Here is a 27,647-nt window from a genome sequence, read left to right on the forward strand (position 1 = left end):
ACTCTACTGAACCCTTCACTGCTGCTGTTTAAGCATTCATTTGGACTGGGTCGGTTATGGCTGGACCACCACGTCAGCTCTGTGATGTCAGGGGTTTCCAGCCTGCGTCACAAGAGAAGTGTGTTCCTCTCCTGGCAGGAAATAAGACATACTTTCCACCGTTGCCATTTCACACATCATACATTTTTTTTACTCATAGAGAGGTTTGAATAAATATAAACAGACATATCCGCCTGTCAAGCTGCAAGACAAATGGATGAAAGCTTTTAGGGCATCCTTAAACATACTGTATGTGAGTTCATTTCAAAAACTTGGACTCTTGTGATGTTTCCATGGGTTATGCAAGTCACTGGTATGGATCATGACCAATACAAACTAGCTCATTATACAGAGGCCTCTTCTGGGAAATGAACAAAGTTGGACGCACCTAAGTTTCATTGATGTTTTTTTTTCTTTCTTTCTTTTTTTTGGGAAGTGGAATTTTTCATTTCCTTATCTGCTCAGTCTAGACTGCTGGACGCGAGAAAGGAAAACAGCCGCTTGTCCATTTTTACACTGTAGTTCCCTCCAACACAAACACACTGACTGAGCACATTCACACACTTGGTTTGAAAAATCTGACAAAGGGAGGCCGTTACAAAATAGAGAGAGAAAGTGTTGCTCATTACACTGGACATGTTCAGTAAAAGTGATGTTCAATAAAGCTGCCAGGAATAGCTGAATGATTGTGAAACAGAGAGGTCTTATGAAAACACATTTCACACACACACTGTATGCACACATGTATACGGACACACGCATAAACACACATACACACACACACACTCACACACACACACACGAGCCAAGACACTCCTGCATGAGAGCATTCTTCTTTGCTTTCTTTCTCTTTTCCTTCCTTCCATTTCTTCTCTCTGTTTCTCTCACACAAACTATCACACACACACAACCTTGCGTGCATTGGTCATGAGTGTCCTCATTGCGGGCTTTGTGGGGCGCCCCAACCCGTCTGTGCTATGTGAATGACTCAGTACATCAAAAGAGCAAGGATGCAAGCACATACATGACCTTCACGTGAATGTGCAAATTAAGGATCCCCCTGGAAAATTTCAAAATGGAGTCTGTTTACTCCCGATCACAGACAGATAGACGGACAGACAGGGAGACGCATACACTGCAGAGGACATAAAACTTCTGAGGCGTGTGTGTGTGTGCAAGCGGGCGGGCCAGGTGCTTCCGTGCCAGAGAAAAGCACTAACAGCATAGCAAAGTATCCTAAGCACATAATTAGTAGTTTCACATGAGGGTAATATTGCTCTTGGATGAAGATTTAATTGGGGAATGTAATGAATTAACGTGTGCTGCGTTGGAGCAGGTCTGCAGGCAGGGTGAGACTGTGGGTGGTTTCCTCTTTTCTTTCTGTACTCCTGGTGTGCTGTTTCACTTTGAGCTTAAAGTAAGGTATGAGCTGCATGTATTATGAAGATAAGGCCCATTATTATGTGCTATCATTGATTTGGTCAAACAAAAACTACAAGTAAGCATTAATCGCCTGTCTGAATATTAGGCAGGCTCAAATTGATTTTGGGCTTAATCCCTCAAAAAAGTCATTCGAATGCTGTTTTCTAATTAAAAAGATATCACAAGAAGATGCAATATCACATCATATTCATCTATAGCCCCCTGGAAACTTTGGTTGTATTTGAACAGGACTTGTGAAGTCAAATGTAAGATGTCTGACTTTGATGGCTCATATAACAAAGTATTGAGAGTAGGCTATATTTAAAGGACATATTGGCTTAGTTACCTTAATTTATTTGTAACTGATCCATTTGAATAAAATCAAGTCTTTGAATCAGGCAAAATCTGACAAAAGCACTTCTACTGACTTGCTGATTGTCTGTTCTTTCTGTGTTTCTGTATGAGAATCATCTCAGGAATATTAAAGATATCCTCGATCCTGATCAATATTCTTACAGTTTATTAGCAGATAATTGTGTCTGAACTCACCCTTCCAGGCCATTTAGCTTGGCTAGTCAAATATAGAATTAACAAGTGAAAACGTGCCTTTAATAAGGAATTAACCGTTTTGATCACTTAGCATTTTTCTTCCTCTCGTGCTTCACCCTTTCATCCTAATATGATAACTTCTAGAAAGAGGCTTCGGAAACAAAGGTGATTTAACCACTGACTGAAGTCATGCTTCTGGAAATTATTCTTACACTTTTTGCAGCTGCCTGCCAAATATTTTCTATAGAGCTGATTCATAAAGCTGTTTCACATCGTGACATTTTTACTGGTCGTCATTCAGACGGCCAGGAGTTTCACATCTCGGCTTCAGATTTTACATGAGTTAGAGTCCAACAAACTAAAAACCTATGAATGATATCTACAGTCAGGAAAATATCATCGCAGGTATCCTGTAGTCCATCAATGGGAAACAGATCTGCGACTCTACACTTTCCCTCCTCATCTTTGTTATTTCAGGCAGGGTGAAGGAAGGATGTTTGATATTTTGACAGAGAACATTACGCACAAGATTAGTTTTCTCTTTTTTTATTATCTTCTCATGGTATACATAAACATTATGTATGTCATGTTTTGACAGTTTTAATATGAAAAGTTAGTTTATAATCGCTGGGTTTTTAGCTACATATCTCTAAAAATGATCATGTGGAGCATCTGACACGTTTAAGCTCAAATATAATGAAAAATAAAAAGTTTAATAGTGCTAAGGCTACAATAGAGAAAAAGTGTAACATGACAGGTCAGAGAAAATGACAGGATGTCTTTATAAAAGAAACAATGCTTGCTTGATTCACACAGTTTGGTATTCCAACATCTTGAGAAATTAGCTTGTTAAGGTTTTTCTAAGTGACCTTTAAGGAAAGACTCCAACCACTCTTATAAATCTTTCTTGAACATACCAGATATACAGCTTGCATCTGGTTAGCTCTGTTTAAAGACTGAGAGAATCCATCGTCATTGTTTATCAATAATTCTTTGTTTATAAAAATCTAACTCATTTACACTTTACACATTTCATGTTTTTGGTTAAACTACATTTCCAGTCATAGACAAGTGTTTGCATTAGTTTCATGAGTTTGTGAAGCAGCAGATAATGTAGAGCAGCTCTGTACAAGGCACCAATGCAGAAGACATACATTAGAGTGGTAAGTGAGATTAGAAAATCAAAATATTCCTCAAGAGTTTCTTTTAAAAAGCACCGAACAAAAAATTAACCAACAGACACAACCTGCTAAAAAGAATCAAGGCAGGGCCGGTCACAAAGGTTTGTGGGTCATGAATCTCTGCAGCAGGACTGCAGAACACATTTCTCCTCAGTCTCCTCCAGTGCTGAAACTTGAACATATAGGTTTACATATATAAATGTTCAGTGTAAAATTCCACTGCTCTGTATGCAGTCTTCGGGCCCCTGCAGGTATAGGTGTAGTGTGTCAGATTCCAGGCCTTTACTGCTGCAGGTGTAGGTGTAGTGTGTAAAATTCCACTGAGCGCCGCAGAGAGCTGTTTTTAGCTGTTAGTGGGTCTCTTGATAGCATTCACCACTGCACCCATCCTCTCCTTACTTTGACCAAGGCCCCCACTCAGTGTGCGGGGGCATTCGAGGAGTTCTTGGATTTGTTGGATGAGGACATGGACTTTGAAAATCAGATTGTTCTGGTTTCTAAAGGCAGCCTGAAACAACATGGTCAGGAAAATAAACACACCTTTATCCTAATGGTGAGAGAGAAAGAGAGACGGGCCGTTTCTATGGTATCAAGTCTTGTTTTTCCAAAATGGAGGCTTAAATATGAGACACGCCCTACAGAGGTGCAGGGAGCGCTCCCTCCCTTCAGGTGGGTGAGCAACATTAGGATTCTTTGAGGTATCCAGAGGGGGTGCACATGGTGTGTTTAGGAGTTGCCATCAAACAAAACCAATGGTAACCACCTTCTCTTCCATGTTTTCAAACAGGATTACATGTTTAGACGAGCCATCCAGTGAGGAAAAAAAAACAAAAATCCACTGATTTGCATGCGATGTAGAAGCACACTAAATATAGAAAGAGTTCAGCTAATAAGCAAGTACAACAGTGCGCACACACAGCCGCATCAGGAGAAATAGGAGCGATGCAAATATAGATTTCCTTTTGTACAGCATGAACTGAAAGTTGAAACTTGATGGAGCACATTATGAGTGGACATTTCTCTACGAATAAGAAAATGCATGGTTTAGCATCCACCGTCAACATCAATAACAAAATCAATAACAAAATAAAGGACTTGAAGTGATCGCTTAACGTTTGGGATGTTTGCTGTAAAAATCCAGTCACAATGCAGAAAACAGTAAGAGTTAAGTTTCATAATCCAGTCATCCTGTCTTAGCCAGCTAGGAAACGCTGACAATAGCTGTTTGAGGAGGATCGTTTGCCAACAGGTCTTCCAGCATTGCAAGTCTTACTGGGGTGTTCATGAATGCAATCATAAGTTTAACCAGTAAACATCAAGGTTCTTTCAAATGTAAAAAGATGATTCAAAGTATAGAGCTAACAAATCAACAGGATTGCCTTTTCCAAAAACGAAAACGCTTCACTTTTAGTAAAATAGTACAAAAACCCTCTGATATCATCTTTATCCAACGTCTCGAAACAAGTTACTGTTTGTCTTTTCCCATGTGCTTCCAGGGTTTCACCTGAGGATCTTTGTTAAGAAACCTCCTTTTCGGGATCTCACTGAGGGACAAAGGAAAGCATTGACTTGGTGGATTCTCCTTCCGAGACACGATGCAGTCCTTGATGGCTTCTTTGATCACCTGCAGGCCACAAATACAGGAATTAGAGACCAGAAGAAAGGAAATGCACATTTTTTTAACCTATTCAGTATGTAACTCATCCTTCTCCTCACTTGTTCCCTGACCCTTCTTCATTTTCTAGCTTGATGGTCACAAAGTAGAGATTTATCTCAACCTTATATCCTGATTGCTGTCATGTTGTGTGCAAGCTGCTACTGGATGCTTTGAATTTCCCTCTGCATCAATAAAGTATTGATCCATCATCTATCTATTTTTCAGTCAAGATCGAATCACCAATAAACAAAACTCGGACTAAGGTCTATTTAACATCAATGATATCTGGCTGAAAACGAAATTGGAAAGACCTTTGAATTTGTTAAGATTTGGTCGCATTTGCAGTTTCTTTCTTGGCACACTGCGGTGGAGTTTAAATAATGATCAAACATCGGTGTTGCCAGGCAGATTTGTTTGTATATATGACAACTATCCAAACATCGCCATCCACGCCTCGGCAGTGCTGCGCGAGGTATATAAGAAAGGATTGTTAGGAACAAGATAAATCTGGATAATCTGACCTTCCTGTGAAATCAAAAGCATTGCATCACATGTAAACGATTACTCAGCAGGAAAGTGACTCAGAGAGAGTGAAAGTCAGTCTGACCTCTCACAGTGACACACCTTTAAAGGAAGCTTGTAACAACCCGTACCATCCGGTCTTAAATGGGCTTTAGGCATTTGAAATTTTCGATGTTGCACAACAAACCCATATTTTAGTAGTGACATGATACAAAAATGCTAAACTTCTACACTAAATGAATGGTAGGTTAACAATGTGACATACTGAGAATTATAACGGGTTGAATAAGAATATTATTCATTCCTGCTGTTTGATCTCTGAAAACCATATTAACAGGAACGTTGTATCCTGTGGTCAAGCCATCGAGGCAGAACTGACCTCCAGGTTGTTGAGAGTGTTGAACTCCATCAGGTCATGGAGTCTGACGAAGGCCTCGTTGGGGTACTGGAAGTTAAAAGTGGAGAACGGGCTCTCTGGATCATCAAAGATGTCGAAATCAGCCAACTCCTTCTCCTTTTCCGTCTCTCTGGGAACACCTGTAAGTAGATTATTTAGAAAATACAATAAAATAAGGCGTATAATTCACACACACACACACAAAAAAATCATTAATAATATTACTGAAGAGAAGTGAAAATACATCTGGAGTTAGTAGAACAGAAGGTAACAGAAAACCTCTTCTTTCTTTGAAAAAAATACTTTAAATTAATAAACTCAGACTCTTTTTTTTAAAACCAACCCAGCAGAAATCTGACTTATTTGCTAATTAAAAGATATACAGCAAATATTTTTGTGTAGCCAAATTTATTTTTCTCCATAATAATGAATAATATCTGCATCCATAAGAAACTATTTGAAGTCTTTTCTTTCTGTTTCAATGAAGGGTGGAGTGCTCTGAGCATTACATTGCTCCATCCTAACCAGATTCATCATCAGTTGTTTTAGGACTTGCACAGCTACAGGATGTTTCTCCTTTTGAAAATGCATTCATACCAAATGAACATATATACAACAAGATGTATAACTCATACAGGAAGTCCACTTATGGTATACTTTCCTTCAGATGTTCTTGTGGTTTGAGAACAAAAAGTCTTATATAACATAGATAAACAGACTGCGGAAATATGTGGGCAGATGACCTCCCGACTGACCTACTGAATGTACAGATGCAGAGGAGGAGGTGAGTTAGAGATGTGGTGTTAGTGTGTCTTAGCATGTCTCATGATATATGGCCTGTTTACATGTAGAGCTCTCCCACTGGAGCGAGAGTTTCCCTGCCTGTTCCTGGCTCCTTAAGGAATCATAACTCACCCGCGCAGCTAATGAAACACTCAACAGACTGTGGTCATCCACACAAACACTCATGCTCTGTAAAACTACAGGTATGCTAGAGGCAGACTAACCATTTCTAAAATGAACCCACAGTGAGCAGAGACCTTTTTTTTTTATTGAGGTCACTCAGATGTGGGGCCCGACATGAAAAAACTGCCTGCTGTTGACCGAATATGGTTGAATTCCAGGGTGCAATTTCGAGGAAGTGATGCCTCATGTGCCATGACGGTAAACACTATTTAAGTAATTATACAAGGAGCCTTGGCATATTTTCCTCCTCACACATCCCATGTAATGTTTCACATACATGCATACTTACCGGGCGCCTTGAAATTCCTGAAGTTGATGTTGACCAGGACAAAGTGGATGACAGTCGGGCAGTTCTTTTCTCCTTTTTTTGGCTTGAAGACGTAGCATTCCTTCAGGCCCTCACGGTCAAAAACCTTGGGGTCGATCTTTGGGAAGGGAAGTTTGTTCATCCGGGCCCACTTTTCAGCCAAAAGGAGCTCCTTCACCAAACATTTGCAAATCAGCAGACAAAGAAATCATGTTAAGTCATTTGCACCAAGGTAGTAAAAGTTTTGAATTTGTATTTTAAAAAAGCTCAACATTAGGTTCATGTTCATTTTGGCGTCCCCTGTGGCTAAATGGTATACCGTATATTTGCTGAACTTGCATTAGTCAAAGAGAGGCATCAAGTCTTTTCATAGCAGTATAAACTCCTCAGAAGAGCTAAAACCCAACAAGTGGTTTGGGTTATTTTGCTAGTTTTTCATCAATAATAATAATTTTGATTAGCACAGAAAATAAAGAATATAAATAAAGAATAAGACTCTGACCTTGAACGGGGGGCTTGAGTCGCTGGGTCGTGCAGAAAAGTCGAAGGAGATGATGAGGTCGACGGTGCGCTGCGGCCGCAGGATGAGAGGGTAGGGGAGGTTGTACGTCAAGCCACTATCAACTACATGGATTTTTTTACTCTTCACATCCAGAGGCTCGTAGATACGATCAAACTCATCTGGGTCTGAGAATATCGTATTGAAAAAGAAAATGACGCATGATTAAGACATTTAGTTCCACATGACATCAAACTTTGCAATGATCCATGACACAGTGTTCTGTGGGGGCAGGGCTGCGTCTTCTTGTTAAAACCACACCTGATGTGCATTGTTATCATAACAGCTTACAATTCCAGATAGATGTTTTTGGAAACCCCTTTTCAAAAATCAATGTTGATAATAAAATGGATGAAGGGGCTTAATATAATGTGATAGATGTTTGTAGCGATGCGACAAGAAAGAAGTAAAACAAAAGTTGGAACTTTCTTTAAGCTTTAAGGAGCATGTTGGCACCTTTCAGCTCATTGTTTCTGTTTTTCAGCCCACAACTTTACTGCCCTGGTCCATTACTCTTACATTTTCATCAGTTTCTACACATTTCCATAACATCCTGCATCCTTAAGCCTGTAGTGCCTCGATTCCCCCCTATATATTGCGTGTATCACATGTTTACTTTCTTCCATCTACTTTTTTTTTTCTTTGTTCCTTTTTACCTGTGACAGCATCCACCTCCTCTTCAGGTACAGGGGTGTTACTGGCGACCTCACCGAAGGGAGAGAACGGCATGTTGGTGTACAGGTTTAGTCCCAGCATGAAATTATGCACCTGATGATAAAATGTGATGGGTTAGGACAAAGAAGCAGGTTGTTGTGAAGTTGAATATAGAAACATAGAACAATAATGCAAAATAAAGAAATGTGGTGTTTAAAATCAAGTGCAACTTAATTGTGTACTCTTTAGCACAAATGATCACACTAAGAACTTCTTTAATTGTTTCACAGGTTAATACAACTATTGACAAAAAAAAACAAACCAAAGCTCATGTTCTTTGGGTATTCAAAGCTCCTTATTGGAACCATTTACCTTTTCATATTAGGTCCTTCTCGTCTTACTTTGAGACAGAATTACCCAAAATGGCCCCCATTAGCTCACACTTTTATCTGATTGTATTTTGCTCTTTTCTTTATGAATTACAGGCTACTGTAAACACCTCGGGGTTGTAATGTTTTCCACTACTAATGTGTTACCCTGGTGTGATGCTTGATAACAATTTCTACATGTGTATTTGTTCCTGTTGTTTATTTAATGTCAGATTTCTGTTTAAAAAATATTTATTTTATGCTTTTATTTCAAGACAGGACCGTGGATGGAGTCAGTCCTCCTTCCATGTGGTTTGCTAACCTCTAGGCTAACAGTGCCTACTAAATGTTGTCGGTTTTAATGTCACAGAGTAAATGTATTGTCTGTTTGGACCCTATTGAAAACAAGATGGCACATCTAATAAATTGTGTAAATGTAATGGTTTCTGGCGAACTATCATTTCAGCTACCTTCCCAGCTCGGCCCTCTCTTGTGTTGAATAAGGATGTATCACTGACAAGTGATGTGAACATTCGTTGGACCCAGCTAGCCTGAGCGGTGCGACGGTACTCTTCTTCTGCCTCCTGGTTCTCTGTTCCACCTGAACCACAAAAAAAGAACAAAGAAATGCTTCTGAATGCTATGACAAAGGATTAACCTTTTCTGTGATAAAGCTTGAAAACAAAAGAGCAACTAAACCAAACTTTAAAGCCTTAAATACAAATGCATAGAAACTAATGGAGCTCTAGATTACAGCACAAAAAAAGAAAGACAATGCTTTCGGGCTCAAAAGATGGTGTGAGAAATTTGAACAAAAACTAGTTTCAAAATTAATTTTAGAAATACTGGAATGAAAAAAAATTCAGAAGTATCGATGTATTTTTCCTTTGCCCTTTGTGCACAGAAAAACAAATTCCATCTTCAAGGAAAGTTGATTCAGGCCAAGTCTGTTGATTACTCCTCATCATCCTCCCCCTCTCTTTCATTTTGTCTTCCTCTTTCTTTTTTTATAATACATTATCAATGGAATTATGACAAAAAAAACAAAAAAACATTACAGATTATAAGAAACAGTTGTGTCTACAGAGAGCAAATAAAAGTAAAAGCCTGATATTTCAGCATTTTCCCCTGACAGTAACCATTGTGGTTGTCGTGATAGAGCTGTGTCATGCATACTCAAAAATTACGACATTACCACAAAAATGTGTAAAGGCGTCAACCGTTGCTCTAACCCTGTACCGTGACAACGTGTTTACTGAAAACATTCAAGGTCACACATCTCTGTTGCACCAAGACAAATGACATGACACTTCAGAGAAAGGTGTCACTTTGCAAGCTTCTCGTATGAATCACTATTCCAGCTCACCTTTCCGTGGCTCTTCGTCATTGTCCATACTGTCTTCTCCCACGATGTGCTGAGGTTTGATCTGCTCTGTACGACACAAAAAAAGCTTCATTCATCGGGTCCCAACTTCACACCCAGCTTGTTTGTCTCATTTAGACCAAAGTAAGCACTTCATCTTGTCTCAGTTATAAAGTGACATTATCAAATGCACTGTTAATCTCTATAAAAATAAGTTATTGGAGAAATGCAATACACCTGATAGTCATGCATTCTTAAACTGGGCGGAGAGGTTCTTAGCACTTAAGTACAATCAATGCATTGTCGGAGTGTCAGAGTGCTTAAAGGTCACCCCAAACAAATGCATTCAACCAAAAACAAACGGTGAGCTGCCCTAAGAATCCACAGGACGCTGAAACCTTCCAACTGTTGTGGCAACATCACAAAAATGATGTTAAACATTCTAAGTCTCTTGATATAATTCAAAGTTATATTTATTTAAAGGTGTGAGGACACCTGCACGTGTTAAAGTGTGTGAAAATTAGTTTGGCTCAAGACCAAGATGCAAATTTGACAACAAGTTTCCAGACACGACTAAACGTCAGTTTCAGTAACTTTATCAGATCGAAACAGAAAAAAAAAGGCAATGGCATTATCTGAAAACAAACACCCCCACACACTTGCTTTAAGGGCCAATGTCAAAGTAGAATATTTCCCATTTTGTGAAAATGGGAAGATGCTCAATTTAATGATCTATTATCCAAAATGAAATATATGATTTAATAATGTTAAGTCAACTAAAATACATTTGTCAGCAACCAAGTGAAGATTCACTGGTTAAAACACACTTAACTCAAAAATAATAGAATTATAATACTGTGTTGAGGAATAGAGACAGAGATGCGTCAAATCACTTTACTTTCCACTTTTCTAAGTCATCCAAACTGAGTGAGGTCAAAACGTTATGCCCCGTTAACCCGGAACATCTAAACCATAACCATCTCTCTTAAAGGTACAGTCCCCTGGTGAATGTCTCTTTCAGTCTTACTTACTTACTTGTGGGTCACTACAGTGTGAACTTTATCTGCTAATAAAGATAGCAGCAGTACAGAGTTTCACATGACCGCTACAGGAATTTCTCTGCAGATTATTCCTTTACGCTCTTTTCTAAACAACAAACGAAGCTATGTAAATACCTGCAAAGACGCATTTCTCTTTCGTTGAATCAACAACAAAAAAAGACCCATTCATTTCTGAAGGACGAAAAGAGAAATCTTACCTAGCTCCTCTTCCATGGTGCTGCCACCAACTGTGTCTTTGACACCAAGGACTCTGTTGAACAAGATGGAGAAAGCGCTGCCCCACACACCTGACACAATTTTGGGGGGAAAAAAACATGCTGTTGGGTTACTCATAAAAAGTTTAGAATGCTTTGCTTTAAAATCATCTGTCTCACCCATGAGAAAATGTAAAGGGTTTTCCTCATATTTCTTGACAGCAGTTCCCATGAAGAACTTGCTTCCAAACAAGTCCGGGGTCATGAAGGTGCCGTACTTTGCCATACCGATTTCATACGGGCTGAACTCCACCCAGTCTGCAGGGGTGAAAGCACATCAAAAATGTAACACATTTGGAGAAATAACATGATCCCTGTCGATCAGGTACCTGTCACCGACCTATACAGCTACTACCTAAAATGTTGTTGGAGATCATGGCATCCAGTAAGTGCTCCCTCGAAGAACTGATCAAATTGACTCAACAGAAATTATTTTAGGGTAGCAAACTATCCTCAGGGACTCTAAAAAAAGTTACCACATTTTTGCTACATACGTAGGACTCGAAAACAAGAAATGTAGAGGACGAACATTAGCTTAAGACTAGCAAAATAACTTCAACCTGACTTGCGCTGCCTTTTGACAGAGGTTGTGAAACTTTAAACGACTTTTCACTCTTAAAGTTCAGCTGTCATAGTTGGAATAACACGAGAAAACTATGTGTAATTCTAGATGAATTATAACGCTGGTCTCTGTATGTCAAGTGACACATCATAAAATCTTCCTAAACCCGATATGAAGGCAAGCACGCTCATGGTTACCTCTGACAGCTGCTATTATTGTGTCGTGACAAGTTCTGTTGTTTTCTAGTGACGGAGATTCTTTTGAGAGGAAGTTTTCCTATGCCAGTTTTACTTGCTAAGTGTTGCCAAGTGCTTTGCTCATGGTGGAAAAATGTTGGGATCCAGTAAATAATATAACAAAGAGTGCAGTCTAGACCTGCTTTTTTGTACAATGTGTCTTGACATAACATTTGTTGTGAGATAGGAAATATATTACTAGACTGTTTGTTTTTAACAATAAAAAAACTGTCAATATGTATCGTCACTTTCATCTTTCTGTTTCCATACGTTTTATAATAGTTGAATCCTTTTGTTTATGATTTGAAACAAACACATTTATAATGTGTGTGTGGATGTGGAGCTCCCACTGTTGGTTTACACACCATACTCTCTTGCACTTCTGCGATGCAATGCCTTAACACAATGTGATTCTACCCACTGGGACACCAACATTACACCCTTTCAGAATCAATATGAAAGTACAAAGACGGAGCTTCGTTATGGCACTTTTGCTAAATAGCGCTCTGAAAAAGGAGGAAATCAAGATACATCAATACAGTCAAAGCAAAACATTTCAAACATCTTATTTCTACATGTGAACAGTCACTTTTTCCTTAAGTTAGCAACAGGAACAAGTACATTTTGCAGTCATTCAATGAATGAGGATATAAAGTCTTTTTTTGTTTGTTTACAGAATAATTCACGAGTTTGTGAAATGCTTACTCATTCTCTCAGTGTCTCATTGCAATACAAAAGATGTTTGGTTGAAAGGCAATCAATACTCTTCAACTTGTCTGAGCTGTCATGTGGGTACTCTAAATGGAACTAACCCAGACTATATCATCACCTTATAGACACTACTTAGTTCCTTGATGGTGAACAGTTGCTATCCACGGAGTGGTCACTTGTTGACCGCCCACAACATCATGACACATCCCTTTGATAGTGGAAGGGCAGTATTATAAGGAAATAAGTAACGTTGGGTGATTTTGCAAGAGGGAAAATACAATACTTTTCCTATCCATTTGCAAATCATCATCCGATGATCTCTAATGAAGCATAACATGTGCAAAACATTTCTGTTAATGACTAAGGCAACAACTCTCACAATAAAAATGAATGCACAAGCAGATCATTCCGAGAGACACTTATTTACCTGCAAACATGAGCTCAGAAACGTCTGGCTTGACGTGCAGACATGTGAAGAGAGGAAGAGGACTCTGGGCCTGGTTTATTTTCTCCTGTATGCTGCTCAGCTTGATGCCCATTCTCTGTAAGAAGAGGTCAAATTCTTTAACATACGAAAATGGTGACAAAGAAATGGGAGTAAAAGCAGTGCAAAGTAAAAAGACAGGAGAAGGATGCTGGTTCATGAAAGGAAAGAAAGGATATTAAAACATTAACTCAAGAAAAGAGTTAGATTATTGGCTCTAAAATGGGGGGCGAACAATAAGGAGTTCAATAGAAAATGAAAACAAACAGATGTTAGTTGTCTCTTACCGCGGGAATAAGCGTCTCTCCTATGAGCATACCAAAGATATCTGTAAAAGTTACAGGCTGTCCTGTGGCCTTTTTGGTCCAGAGGGCCTGGATGTAGTTGGTTATGTGTTGTGGCAGCAACAGCCTTAGAGGGTTACTGCTCACTCTGTTCTTCAGTTCCTGATTGATATCTTTTGGGCCTTTATTTGGAAAGTCTGGGTGGGAGTAGAGAGTGGACATGTACCTGCAGGGGGGAGAAAAAAGTTAGTTAGAAATCAATGCTAAATAAATGTCCTTCTGCTCTTAGCCAGGTTTGTTCAGGAGGTACTGTAAGGAACTTCAATCTAAAAGGTCATTTGACAAACATGAAGATGGAGATTCAAATAAAACAGAGATGCTCACTTGATTAAAGTTTCATACCAGAAAAGGAGGGCAGGAAAGTTTCCCATAGAGGGGAGGAGGCAAAATGTAAGTCAGTCAGAAAGAAAGATAACACAAACAATCAACAGTAACAAAAAAGAGAAAGATGCAAATAGAAAAGGTGTATTGGGAATTAAAGAGGAAGGGAAATAAAAGGCAAAACTAACCATGTTGACCCAGAGAGTCCTGCGACATATGTAGCACAATCCAGTACCCCGGACTCAAACAATGCTTTCATCACGCCTGAGAAGCCTATCATGGCGCGGAAACCTCCTCCTGAGCCTGCAATGGCGATCACTGGTACCTGTTAGGTACATGGACGGAGAAAAAATGAGAACAGAGACCTATTTAATCTAACAGGCCTCCTGCACAGCCTAAACTATCACACTAACTCCATGTCATTCTTTCACGTTGAGTAACTTCCCTTTTGAGACTCTAAACAGTGACTGGGCCAGTGCAAAGTGCGTCAAGTCTTTAAAGCAATTTTCAACACATGCCTTTGGATTTTCAATTATTTCATAATTCTCATTGCGCAACACTGCTTCCTCTCTGCTGCCTGTATGTATCTCATGGTCAGTTCAAAATATTCTGAGATAGATTTCCATAAGGGTTGTGCTGAGTTGGGAGCTGAGGGATGTTGAAGGATAGTGGAAAGCAGCAGCTGATTATCTCATTCCTCTGGAGCTTCCTGTAAACGTTGAAGACATGAGCAGGCTTGGCTGAATATTACGGCCAGACTGCAAACCCAAACCACACAAGTGAGAAAATGAACTTCTGCTCCCTTGCTCAGCTCAGGGGAGGGAGGTGGAACTTGTAGCGGAGTGAGGTGTATGGTTTGGTTTCCTTTCCATTGTGTGAAAGATTGAAGTGTTAGTGTAAGCCGAGAACATAACGTGTGAGAAAAGTACATCACAGTTTTAAGTTTAGCAAGTCAGCAAGCCTGCTGCAAGTCTGGTTAAAATACAGACCAACAAGATTTGCATGATTTGTTGCCTAAATCAGATAGATCTCATATTAGTAAAATATGACTAACTGAGGTCGACCATCTGGACTCTGAACTAACATCTGTGGACATGAAAACACCAAGTTTCACAAAGTAAAGAGTGGAGAGTAATATTAACTCCCAGCGCCTAGAGGAATAAAAACCCAAACACCAAAGACAGATGCTTTGGTGGAAGGGTTTGATGCTGCAGAATATCTATCAGTGTTAGCAAACGTAAACTTAGCTTACAGGTGAGTGATGTGGCAGCAGACGAGGGACAAAAGGCTAAGTGGTGCACTGACAGCATCTAAAAAAAATGCTCAAGATATACTTAAGTTGGTTTTACTTCAACATTTTGACTTATTTTTGATGAATAGTTTGGGAAATTCATTCATTTGCTTTCTCAGCTTACTGAAAGCCAGAGAGAACAAATGCCTTTATGGATTCTAGTTATTTAGTTACTGTTACTGTTAATTGTTAGCTTAGTTAGCTTAAAGACAGGAACAGGGTGAGAATGCTTGCCTTACTCTGTCTGTGGAACATATCTCATTAGTAAAGATCGACAGTGATCACTGAAGGGCAAAAAACCCCAAATAATTCAGCTGTAAAAGTATGTATGTAAATTTGCTTCTGTAAGACACAGCCAGAGTAGCAGGATTAAAACTGAATGTAACATGCACGTTTTACTTTGTGAGTTTTATGAATTGAGAGCTGAACTGTGTTATCTCAGAATCATAATCAGCAAAGCTTGTCTATCTGTTTTACCCTGACTCCAGTTTCTGTGGTAGCTGGACTGTTAAGTTATCAGCTGCTGCAGTAGCTTGTATATGAAGAAAAGAAATGGAAGTGAAATTGATCTTCTCAACTAGAGCACAGCATTTAACATCTCAAGATTTCACAGACGTTGTAATGAGCACTTAAACACTAAGTTGTAGCCTCACTGATGAAAACAAATGACTGAAAATAGTTACCGGCACTCTTTTTTTAGTAACTACCAGTTTACATGTTACATTTTAGTTTATGTTTCATGGGTCCCTACCTGGTCTGGAGAGCTGGGGAGGAAACGAGGCTTCTCCATGTCTAGCAGCTTTTTGATACCAAGCATCACTCTGTCTCTGCGGGCCTGTCTGAACTGCTTCTCTTTCTCACACAGGGCCAGGCTGAACCGCAGGTCCAGGTTGGTGCTGCAGAAACATTGGAAGTGAGGTGAAAATGTAAATTGGATACCAGTATGACAAATAACAGAGGCGTATTGCATTCAGGTGAGGGATTTTTTTTTTCTTTTTTTTTGTCATAATAAGAAAAAGATTTTGTTAAAAGCAAAAAGATCTTGTTATAAGGAGAAGGACATCTTGTTATTGCAATAAGATATCGCATTACAAAGACTAAAAAGATACTAGAGGGTTAATGAGGTTTACATTGTGACAGGCAAAAGAGGAAGCAAGATCAAATGGCAACAATGACCAGGGTTATTGATTTGATTGTGTTTTGTTTCCATCTCGGTTTAAGGCATTGGAAAACATTAGCGTCTTTGAGTAATATAGATGAATATCGTCTGAAATGCATTTAAACTAGCTACGTGGTGTCTCAAGATAGGATTAGGCAGGATTAGGAAAATATTGGATCCCCATGGAGTACAACTGAGGCGCCAGAATTGCCTGCGATGGTATTTATACCGAAAGCCAGCCACAAATTTCTTGTGGCAGGTTGATTCTTATAATAAAATGAAACCATATGGGATCTGTATTAAAGGGGCAACGGACTGGTTTTCACATTTGGTCATATGGCTCCATGCATATGCTCCATTGTCACTTTTCTCATTACCAGGTCTTTTTCTCTAAAACAAGATTATTCATCTTTATCAAGAAACCTGGCACAAAAAAAATCCCAAATGAATGCAATTCGCTTCCGTAACAAATAATTACTGATGATTTAAAAGTTCTGCAGAATAATACTGATGATGTTAAAACTTGTCTTTAGCTCAGAGAAAATCTGCCTCTGGGTTGTGAAACACTTTCAAAGACAGTCCTGATCTTTCACCATTTTCTACTCATCATTTTATAATTACTAAACCCTGAAAATTGTACCATGAACGCCTTATACAGTGACGCCACAGGAACCGCGATGCATGTTAACTCATTATTAGCTTCCCAGGTATCAAGTGGTTACTGAGTCATGTTGGTTAAATACTAATTTTAGTTTCTATGCTGCTGCAGGGAAATTCCTCTGTATTCTCTCCTTCTTGTGTATTTCTGAAACGTCACAGATTTATAAACAAGCTGTCAATCATATTTTTTTAGGAATAATGCCTTTTCATGTGAGGGCTGTCCAAAACAACCACAGCAGTAAAACTAAATAAAATAACTGAAACATGGAATACGTACCAGATCTCCAAGGACATCTCTAAGTATACTTTTGTTGCCTGTAAAAACAATGAAATGCTTGGTTACTGTCCACTAAAGAGGCAGTTATAAAGGGTTGGTAATTAGGTAGCACTTTATAAAAAGGTCAAAACTAAATTAATTAGTAGGTAATATATAATAACATTGTGTCTATCTGGATAAAATGTATCTGAAACATGTGTAACAAGGCAATAATGGGCCAGAATCTAAGGGTCAAAAGATCAAAATACAGATAAAGTATCCCCAAGAAACATTAAGAACTTTTCTGTGGTCATTGGTCATTTAATCCCTAAAATACTAAGACACTGATTCACAACAATGAAACAGCTAAGCAGCCTCTTCAGTTTAAATGTCTTACTTTGCCGATGAGGAAAGGCTCCGTCTTTTTATGGCCTATACCGTGCTTGGTGATGTCATATGACGCCGTCCCAAGAGTCTCATCCATCACATAATTAGCGTCCATTAATGTTAACTAAAGGAAATAAACATCAGCAGTTAAATACATTTGAAGTGCAACACATTAACTCTGATGATGAAGTTTAGCTTAGCAACATGTTTAATGTTATGTTTAGTTTAAATGCAAAAAGGAAAATTACATTTTGAGCATAAAAACTCCAAGCTAAGATTTGCAAGGACCTGAACAAAAATCATGGAAACATGAGTTCAAAAATCTTGTGAAGCTGTTTTGTCTTAGATGACCATTGACCTTTTTAGTAATAAAAATGTGGATCTTACTTCTAGGACATTATGCTGGTTTGGATCTAAGATGAAATGAAATGTCTCGTCCCATTTTGGATTGATGTTGTTATCTATGTGCTTGGTCCTCTTTCTGCTCTCTGGGGCTGTTGGGATGAAGAGCTCCACGTATGGATCGGGAGTGTCCACTGTGGGTATAAACACACAAACAAAATGGTCTCACTAAATGGCAGACAGATAAACACAGAAAAATAATCTCCCTTTACAGCATGAACAATATTTGTATTCTGGCCAAAACAACCAACAAAGCTTATTTTTGTGAACTATGTCGCAGAGACACCTACTGTACATGTAGCAACATGCAGCATGCTCTGATTATGTTGTCGTAAAATATGCTAGAAAGACACGAGAAGAAGCAAAGAAAAAAAAAAAGGTCGTTGAACTCACAGAGATCACCAAGCGCGCCTTTGGTGACACTCTCAGCCCGAACCACAGTCACGGTAAATTTGTGAGAAAACTGCTGTTCCACCTGCAAAACAACATTCATGTAGTTCAGCCACCCAAGCCACAAGATAACAAAGGTGACAGATTGAAATCACACAGTTTAGTTTGTGCATACCCTGTAATGCAAGAGAAAAATGATTGTAATATGTGATATAAGTCGGTTCACTGCACATTCAATGTCTATCGAGCAGAGCATCTCGATTTTTTTGGCAGGTTAAAGCAAGTTTACTTCCTAGTTCTTCCTAGTTAGCGGTTTTCACTGTGAACACAGTCATAGAGTTTGGTTTAAATTGTAATAATTGGTACTAATTAACAACAACAGGAACCAATAAGAAACAACATAAATACAGCACTTGAAGAAGGAAACGACAGGTAGCGAGGAAGAAGCAACCAGAGTAGACAACACTTTATAATCAGTAGTTTTTGTCATACAGACTCCAGGACATGAGACAATTGTGTATTGTACTTCTCTTATACATGATACACCATGAAACAACCTTTAACGTCTTGCTTTTGTTCAGATCCACTTTTTAAACCAATATTCCTGATGCAATATCGGGAGTATCTCAACGCTGATAGGCTTCTGCCAAACAGCACATTTTTGCCTCTTTGTTTTTTATTTGGTTGCATTTTATTCTTCTGTGACTACATGTTAGGTACCGGTAGGAACTGATAAGCAAGATGTTATTTATACCTGATTCATACAATCAAGATACAAAATCTATTTTTTTTTTCCAGAGTAACCTTTCATAAGATACATCTGCTCAAAGTCTGTGCTTTTGTATTCATTTTTTCCAATTTCAAAGAAATTACGAAGTCAAAATACAAGACTTATCCCCCATGTTGGATTAAGAGCAGAAGTTGTTTTGGCTGCTTTTGAAAGTGTTGTTTTCCTTGTGTGTAATCCTACAGAGAGTGATAAAGCCTTTGTAAAATGTGACAGACATTTCAAGGTGTGGACTTGCATAAGGGACACAAGGCCCCTTAAAAGACTGACTGTTGGGAGAGAAGTTTCACATTTACAAATTCTTTTAAACACTTAGCAAAATGCAAACCTGTGATACAGGGCTAAGAATGTGCTATCACACTGATTATCTGATTATCTTTGCTGCTTAAGAAAACCCACATTGACTCTAGTCTATAAAGACAGTATTTTTGTTACGTTGCCTTGATGAATAAGCTGAGACATGCAATGGGATGATTTGCATGGTGTCTTAGTTGCTTTTAAACCTTCTTTGTTTTGAAGAACATACAGGAAACAACACCTATGAACATACTCACAATTATATTGGAGGCCATCGTGTTAGGTTGGATAAGTTATACTGAAGAAGGCTAATGTTAAGATTTCAACTTCTACTCAGAAGAAAGTCTCATTGACGATCTGCAGCATGTGGCATCTGAAAGTTACAACAAACACATTTTAGCATGAGTGCAAATGCAGACAAACACAGATAGTACTAATATTAAAAAACATATATCAAAAGGATGATGTCCAAATCATCTCATGAGTATCTCTTTGTTACATTTAGCATGATATATTTTCTACAACAAGTCTTATTCCATGGATAGTTTCTTTAAAATAAATATTGAAGCCTTTTGCACATTCAGATCAGGCAAGGGGAAGTGTGCTAAGCCACAAACCCATGTGAGTAGGACTTGGCCACTAGTCTCTATTTACATGTGAGATTTTTATCTGCTCACTTGCATATGTAGAGGGGGAGTGAGAGAAAAAAGACACAAGAAGATACAGTATGTCTATTTAAAGTTTAAGTGTGTCTGACATAGTATATTTTAATGTATGGTATGTGCATTTGCAGAGGAGGGGGTGATTGTTTTTTTTTTGTTTCGTCAACACATTTTTTCTTTGTGGTTGAACACGGATGTTGATAAGGACTTTATATGAGGAGTTTGTGTGAGCCAGTGTGTGTGTTTGCTGCTGATAGCATATCAAGGTCAGTGAGCCTTTTCTCAGCTGTTCACCAAAGCGTATCATTACTGAGGGGACCAAGAGCACGTAGAGAGTCTGTGTGTTCACAGCAACAGTCACGTAGTTTGCATCACTGGTCCAACTTTTCCAACTTTTTTTGCCAGTTCAATCTGCCCTCCTTCTGCAGCGTACAATGGGAGCATGCAGGGCAGGCTGCTGTGTCCTGTGTGTGTGCCAACACAATGTAACTCAAAGATTTAACAACTCTTCATTTTCATATGAGGACTCAACATATTCAAGAGGGGCGAAGAAACCAGCCACAATGCAAAGCAGTGGCAGCAATTCTATCTTTTAAAAGCATATAGTCGGTTCTCTGTCTCATACAGCTTCCTCTTCTCTTAGTCAAGAGGAAAAATCTCATTGCTTTTCACATTCAGTTCATCTTTGTATTACTTAACATAAAAAAGGGAATACATCGGATATTCATTACATTGTAATACTTATCTGGATTATAATCTTCATTCAAACTTGTAATTAGGCCACTATAAAACTGGTTTTTCAAGATTTTTATGAACTGGGCAGTCTTAGAACACATCTTAAAAGGCATTCGTTTGTAACAGCCAATAATTTGAAATATTAAGATGTTTCTTACTATATATACCTTTTTGTAATGATGCAAACATAGAACATTAAATTAGACAACAGGAGATAGGATAATTCTTCTAGAATGTAAAACACTATGGTCGTGGTCGCTGACTTTCTCCATCTGTTCGCTGCATTTAGAGCTTTTTCTAAAGTGAGATGTCTGTTAGATTAAGCACTATATAGTGCGTTCTCAATTTCCTTATCCACTCAGGTTGCATAAAGTGAACAACTCGCGGAACCCTGCACGAACACGAGCAGGCCTTGCTCCTGGAATACTTGTTCGATTATTGTACAAAAAAGGGGAAAGAAAAAAGAAAACATACCATAACCGGAGAGCGCTATCAACTGACAAATCCTGAAAAATGTGTCATGATGATCGACAGTTTCGGTCCATCACAGTGGGACTTAAAGCCAGAGGAGGTGCCTCTTCTCGGCAGATGTACACCCGGCAGTCTGTGGGAGGTTCACAACTTGCGTTGGCAAACCTTAACTTGACGAAAAAGGCCAAGAAAAAGCCACAAACTTTGTGTAAAAATAGCTGTTTGTTTAAAAGAAAAGGTGAACGAAGAGAAAATGGAAACGTGAGAGACGGAAACTCTGAACAAGAGTCAGATATTGACTCAGCGGATAGTGCCGAGGCTGACGGTGGCTCTCCAGATCTCCAACTGCGCCATCGTGCGCAACAGCGTCCGCACGAGGGCGCGGAAAGACTTTGTTGGCCTGATAAACACTATTTGTGAATTGCGTCTTTAGAATGACACAGGAGTGACGCTGAAGATATGACTATTAGTCAAATACTCTAATGTGGTGGTCTTGCCGTTTTAAAAGGTTACAATAATACTTTGAGTTTGATATGCCCAGTTGGGATTCACATACGTTGAATTTGTCAAATATCTAATAATATAAAAAGCTTGTGATTTATTTTCAGTTAGTCTACATTAATTCAGACTTCAGAAAAAGAGTGCTCTGCCAGGGCTGATTCCAAAGACCCGTGGTTTAAGCATGTCAAATAGATTTTATTATAATGAAGTTTCGCCCTAATGTCTGTATTCTTTATTTGCTCTTTGATAAGTAGTCATTTTTGTATTACGTATTTTGGGTAAATACAATAAGGATCTATTATCTATGCTTAAACGTCGCAATTGTTTATTTTAAAATAAGACATACATTGATCCTTTATATCCTTAAAATGCACGACCATTGTGTCAAATAGACGTAAATGTGAGTCATGAATAAAGGATAAAAGAAGGATACTTGACAATTATTTAATCAATGGAATATGCTTCAGTTCACTCGTTTTCAAATTCAAATTTAGATGAGTTATTCGTAATAGACTACCTGCTTGGTGATTAAACCACAACAACACACAATCACTGTAATGCAGTGGAAGTAGCCAATTGTGAAAGAGAAGAGATTCCTCATAATCATATTGGGCTATTACTAATAGTGCTCAGAGTTACGTCACTCCTCCCATTCATATAAAGGTGCTCCGGTGAGCAGACTTCAGCATTCAAACTTTCAGCCTCAGAGCGTCCACACAGCAGAGGAGAGAGAAGGAAAAAAAGAAAGACATCTGACAAAGTCTTTGGAGCATGAACAGATTCACATTAGCGGCTTTCCTCTTGGCACTGGGTTTCCTTGTCTGTGAAAGTGGTAAGTAACGAAATAAGATTATTTACTTTCTTATAGTTCAGTTCTGCTTGTGGTGTCATTTGGAGGGTTTACTTTTTATCTTTGAAACAGACATAGGTAGTAACTTTTTAATAATCCATAGTATCTTACATTTATCTTGTAGTCTAGTATTATGTTCACCCTAAGATAGCTGGCATTAAACTGTCTTGAGAGATTGATGATGCTGTTGCTCTTCAGTGTTTTCAGTGTTTTGATAAAAAAATCATTGATACTTTTAGGCTCCTCTTACAGATATGTATCTGGAGTGAAGTCTTACTAACAACCGAAACTGATCTGTCACACAGGTAACCCATGTTGCTCAGACCCATGTCAGAACAGGGGCGTTTGCACAGCTCTTGGATCAGACAATTATGAGTGTGATTGTACACGTACAGGATTTTATGGACACAACTGCACAACGCGTAAGTATTAGCACACATGCGTTTATTAAAAATGTGGAAGCTGTGTTTGATTTGTTCAATCATTAATTTTCCTTCCTGGCCATTACAGCTGAATTCCTCACGTGGCTCAAAATCTCCTTGAAACCATCTCCAAACACGGTCCACTACCTTCTCACGCACTTCAAGGGTTTCTGGAACATCATCAACAACATCTCATTTCTCCGGGATGCCATCATGAGATACGTGCTGACATGTGAGTGCTCTCTAGCTGAAGGCAAAATGTGAAGATAAAAGAGAAATTGCTTCCTCAGCACATCAAATAATTTGTACAGCAGGTTGTAAAGAAGCTTTTGTGGCTTTCACACTCATGATGAAATTTTTTTTTCCCTCTCTAGCTCGATCACATCTGATTGATAGTCCTCCAACTTTCAATGCAGATTATGGTTACAAAAGCTGGGAAGCCTATTCAAACCTTTCCTACTACACTCGCACCCTCCCCCCTGTATCTGAGGATTGCCCAACCCCTATGGGAGTAGTAGGTGAGTGCACTCTATGTTAAGAGAACCAGTTTTCTTAGATTCTTGAATACTGAGCAAGAGAGGCTTAGTCCAATTACATCACAGGAAGCACACATTGAAATCACCACCTCTGACATGGACAAAGTGTATATGTGCTAAGGGAACTCTGTAAAACCTGCTCCAGCAAGTTTAACTTGAAAACATCGTCATTGATTTTTTTTTTCTCACTGATTTAACACTGATAAATGTCATGAACTTAAAAGGAATTCCTTTCAAGTGAAAGTTACTCATCACATTTCAAATGTTTAAATGGATTTTATCGAAATCAAACTGGCTTGCCTCTTTATTTAAGTCTGGAATGCTTACTAAAATGTTTTTAATTATTCCTTCAGGTAAAAAGGAGCTTCCAGATGCTAAGTTGTTGGCTGAGAAGCTCCTGATGAGGAGACAGTTTATCCCAGACCCACAAGGAACTAGCCTGATGTTTGCATTCTTCGCGCAGCATTTCACACACCAGTTCTTCAAATCTGATATGAAGAAAGGACCTGCTTTCACCATCGCTCAAGGTCATGGGGTAAGCAAAAGAAGTTGAAAGCCACAACAGATTTTTGTAAGGGCAACGAGAAAGAGGAAATAAAATGTGAATAGAAAAAGAATGATTAGCAGGTTTTAATGGTGTTTTTGGTTTCAGGTGGACCTCAACCACATTTATGGAGACAAACTGGAGAGGCAACACAAGCTCAGACTCTTCAAGGATGGCAAGCTTAAATACCAGGTATGACAAGAGACAGCTGCACCATAGTTTAAACAGCTGAATGCTTCAGACCTTACAAGTGTCAGGCAGTCTCTAACTCTGTTGTGTAACTCTGCAGATCCTGGATGGAGAAGTGTACCCCCCGACAGTAAAGGAAGTGGGAGCTGAAATGCACTATCCTCCTCATGTCCCAGACTCTCACCGCTTCGCTGTGGGCCATGAGGCATTCGGCCTGGTCCCCGGTCTGATGATGTATGCCACCATCTGGCTACGAGAACACAATCGAGTGTGTGATGTGTTGAAGGAGGTCCACCCTGACTGGGACGACGAGCGACTCTTTCAGACCACACGGCTCATTCTGATTGGTGAGTTTATTGCATCAACAAAAAGGGATGTGATGCATTAAGCTTTAGCTCAATAGCCATGGGAGATAGGACAAGAGGAAGTGGCACTTTTATTTTCGGTAACCCTCTAGTGACCTTGTTCTACAAAGTGAAGTTGTAAACTCCATTGTGAGGTAAATGGTTAACAAGAAAAAAAAATGAAGAGGAAACAGTTTTTTGTTTTTTCCGACTATTTCAGATCCTCCTAAAGCATGTTTAAAGACAGACAAAACACTACGCTTTGAATAATAATTTAGAGTTCTCATTGACAAATTATATTTCGAATGACATTATATATAATGTGTTTAAAAAAAAAAAAACATTAGTTCAGTAAGAGTTCAATAAGAGGGGAATTCATTCAAAGTTTTTCTCAGTTTATGTACTTTTAGTTTTAAGTTTTCATAAAACTCTTTATCCTCATTTGACTGAAGCATCAAAGTGAGAACAAAAAGCAGAAGAAGTGTTCAAGTGTCTGGAGGACTGTAAACACCCTCAATGTTATCATTGTATAAAATATCCAATTATTTGGCCTGCAGGAGAGACCATCAAGATTGTGATTGAGGACTACGTGCAGCACCTGAGCGGTTATAACTTCAAGCTCAAGTTTGACCCTGAGCTGCTGTTCAACCAGCGCTTCCAGTACCAGAACCGCATTTCATCTGAGTTCAATACCCTGTACCACTGGCACCCACTTATGCCTGACACTTTCCACATTGAAGAGAAAGAATACAACTATAAACAGTTTGTCTTCAACACGTCAGTCGTGACTGAGCATGGCATCAGCAACCTCGTGGAGTCGTTTACAAAGCAGATCGCAGGACGGGTAAGAGCTGATTGTGTCCTAGTAGCAGCATTCAGCGTTAAGTAGAAGAACCATTGGGCTGATTAATTGACTTGGTTGTCTTTTTTTAGGTTGCCGGTGGAAGAAATGTTCCAGGACCTATCATGTATGTGGCCATTAAGTCTATTGAAAACAGCAGACAGATGCGCTACCAGTCTCTGAACGCCTACAGGAAAAGATTCTCCATGAAGCCATACAGCTCTTTTGAAGACATTACAGGTGAGACAAAAGTCACATACACACACTAATTACTGGAAAAGATGACGTCAGAAAATTATGAAAGAACTCCATTTCAAAGTAACACGAAAGGAAGCGTTGCCTCAGGCCAAACCATTGCTTAGTTATTACAACTATTGTTATGGGCTCACTGCAGGAATTCAGAGCGAGTTTGAAAAAGACAGACACACCACAGATTAAAGCGCTTGTCGTAGAAAACTTTTTCTAGATATTGTTTAGTTTCAGTTCCATGCAGCTTTGGAGGTTAGGAATTTATTTCAGTGGCTCTTGAGTACCAGATGTCCATTTCATCTTGTGATAGTGTAAGCAGATCTTCAGCACAGAGAGCCCAGATGTAAACAGAAGAGTGAGGCCTCCTGCTTCAGATGAACAGATTACAGTTTTAAAAATATAGTGTATATATAGGCCTACTGTATGTGTTTGTAAAAAGAAAAAAAAAGGTGAAGTATTGGAAGACTTATCTGTGTGTTTTAAAGCGGTAGAAAGAAAAGAGTCATACAGACAAGGGTAGAAACTTATTTTTCAAAATAGATCACATATTTAGATGAGCAGCCAGATTTGCAGCTGTTGAGATACACAGATTATGCAGAATAACTAAAAATAAATCCTGCTTTTTGCTACTCAGGAGAGAAAGAAATGGCTGCCATTCTTGAGGAGATGTATGGGCACGTTGACGCTGTGGAGCTTTACCCAGGTCTATTGGTGGAGAAACCCAGGACCAACGCTATCTTCGGGGAAACTATGGTAGAGATGGGAGCACCTTTCTCCCTCAAGGGCCTAATGGGAAACCCCATCTGTTCCCCCGAGTACTGGAAGCCCAGTACATTCGGAGGCACTGCAGGTTTTGATATCGTCAACACCGCCTCCCTGCAGAGATTGGTCTGCAATAACGTACGAGGCCCCTGTCCTATTGCATCCTTTCACGTGCCTGATATTAAAGAGACGGGGTCCACGACCATCAACTCAAGTACTTCCCACTCAGGCAGCGGAGATATTAACCCCACAGTCATTTTGAAAAAAAGGACTACTGAGCTCTAATTTTTTAATCTATTTGGTAATATTTTCTGTGAATGTATCTATTTATTTATTTATTATATATTTATTGCCTTATATTTATAAAATGACATAAAGTAAGTGTGATAGGATTTTTATACGAAATGTTGGATAATTTGAACTGGTCTTCAAGAACAAAAGTCTGTGGTTGTGTTTATTTATTGAAAGATGATTTGTTTTCTAAGTTATTCTTATAGTAATGACCTCAGTCACTGAAACCTGATACTTGAAAGTTTTTTTACACATGATACTCTTCATTCATTTTATTGTGCAGACACTGATAAACAATATTTAGTGAGTTCATAGGCAACTCGATGACTGATCTAAATCTGCTTTGATGTAGTTTAACATTCCTGTTACAGTATTGTTTTTTTTGTTTTGTCGTTGCTGTCTTTCATCTTCAAACAGTGTATTTTAAAAGAAATGAATGACTTTTAAGCTGCACTGTTGTTTAAAACTGTCATGTTTGGAAAAGTATGTTTCAGTTAAATAGGCTTAAATTGCAGGGCAATTTTTTAAAAGTTCTCTTGTCAATGTCTATGTGCAATGTTGAAACTAATAAATGCTTCCAAGAAATGGAGCACATCTCTAAGAAATCAACTGATTCTGTTTTCATTTTCTCTTTGGGATTTTTGTTTCGTTCTGATAGAAACTC

At 38.8% G+C, this 27,647-nt stretch overlaps 2 protein-coding genes across 2 annotated transcripts; one reads left to right on the forward strand and one right to left on the reverse strand.

Moving 5' to 3' along the window:
* Positions 1-2,662: 2,662 nt before the first annotated feature.
* On the reverse strand, positions 2,663-21,785 carry LOC306827907 (cytosolic phospholipase A2-like). Its single transcript, XM_079350019.1, has 19 exons — positions 21,458-21,785; positions 19,844-19,959; positions 18,506-18,587; positions 18,098-18,246; positions 17,721-17,834; positions 17,345-17,382; positions 16,000-16,144; positions 14,146-14,282; positions 13,580-13,802; positions 13,236-13,350; positions 11,420-11,557; positions 11,243-11,332; positions 9,988-10,053; positions 9,092-9,222; positions 8,256-8,367; positions 7,543-7,727; positions 7,023-7,212; positions 5,750-5,907; positions 2,663-4,815 (listed from the first exon to the last, which is right to left on the reverse strand). The coding sequence occupies exons 2-19, from the start codon at positions 19,859-19,861 to the stop codon at positions 4,657-4,659; spliced, it is 2,250 nt and encodes a 749-aa protein (XP_079206145.1). The 5' UTR covers positions 19,862-19,959; positions 21,458-21,785; the 3' UTR covers positions 2,663-4,656.
* Positions 16,137-27,588, forward strand: ptgs2b (prostaglandin-endoperoxide synthase 2b). The gene is made up of 11 exons (XM_079350020.1): positions 16,137-16,166; positions 22,619-22,787; positions 23,111-23,227; positions 23,316-23,459; positions 23,602-23,745; positions 24,117-24,298; positions 24,416-24,499; positions 24,597-24,843; positions 25,398-25,684; positions 25,774-25,921; positions 26,565-27,588. The coding sequence occupies exons 2-11, from the start codon at positions 22,727-22,729 to the stop codon at positions 26,975-26,977; spliced, it is 1,827 nt and encodes a 608-aa protein (XP_079206146.1). The 5' UTR covers positions 16,137-16,166; positions 22,619-22,726; the 3' UTR covers positions 26,978-27,588.
* Positions 27,589-27,647: the final 59 nt, after the last annotated feature.

This window comes from Symphodus melops (assembly GCF_947650265.1).
Source record: "Symphodus melops genome assembly, chromosome: 8".
Classification (NCBI taxonomy): Eukaryota; Metazoa; Chordata; class Actinopteri; order Labriformes; family Labridae; genus Symphodus; species Symphodus melops.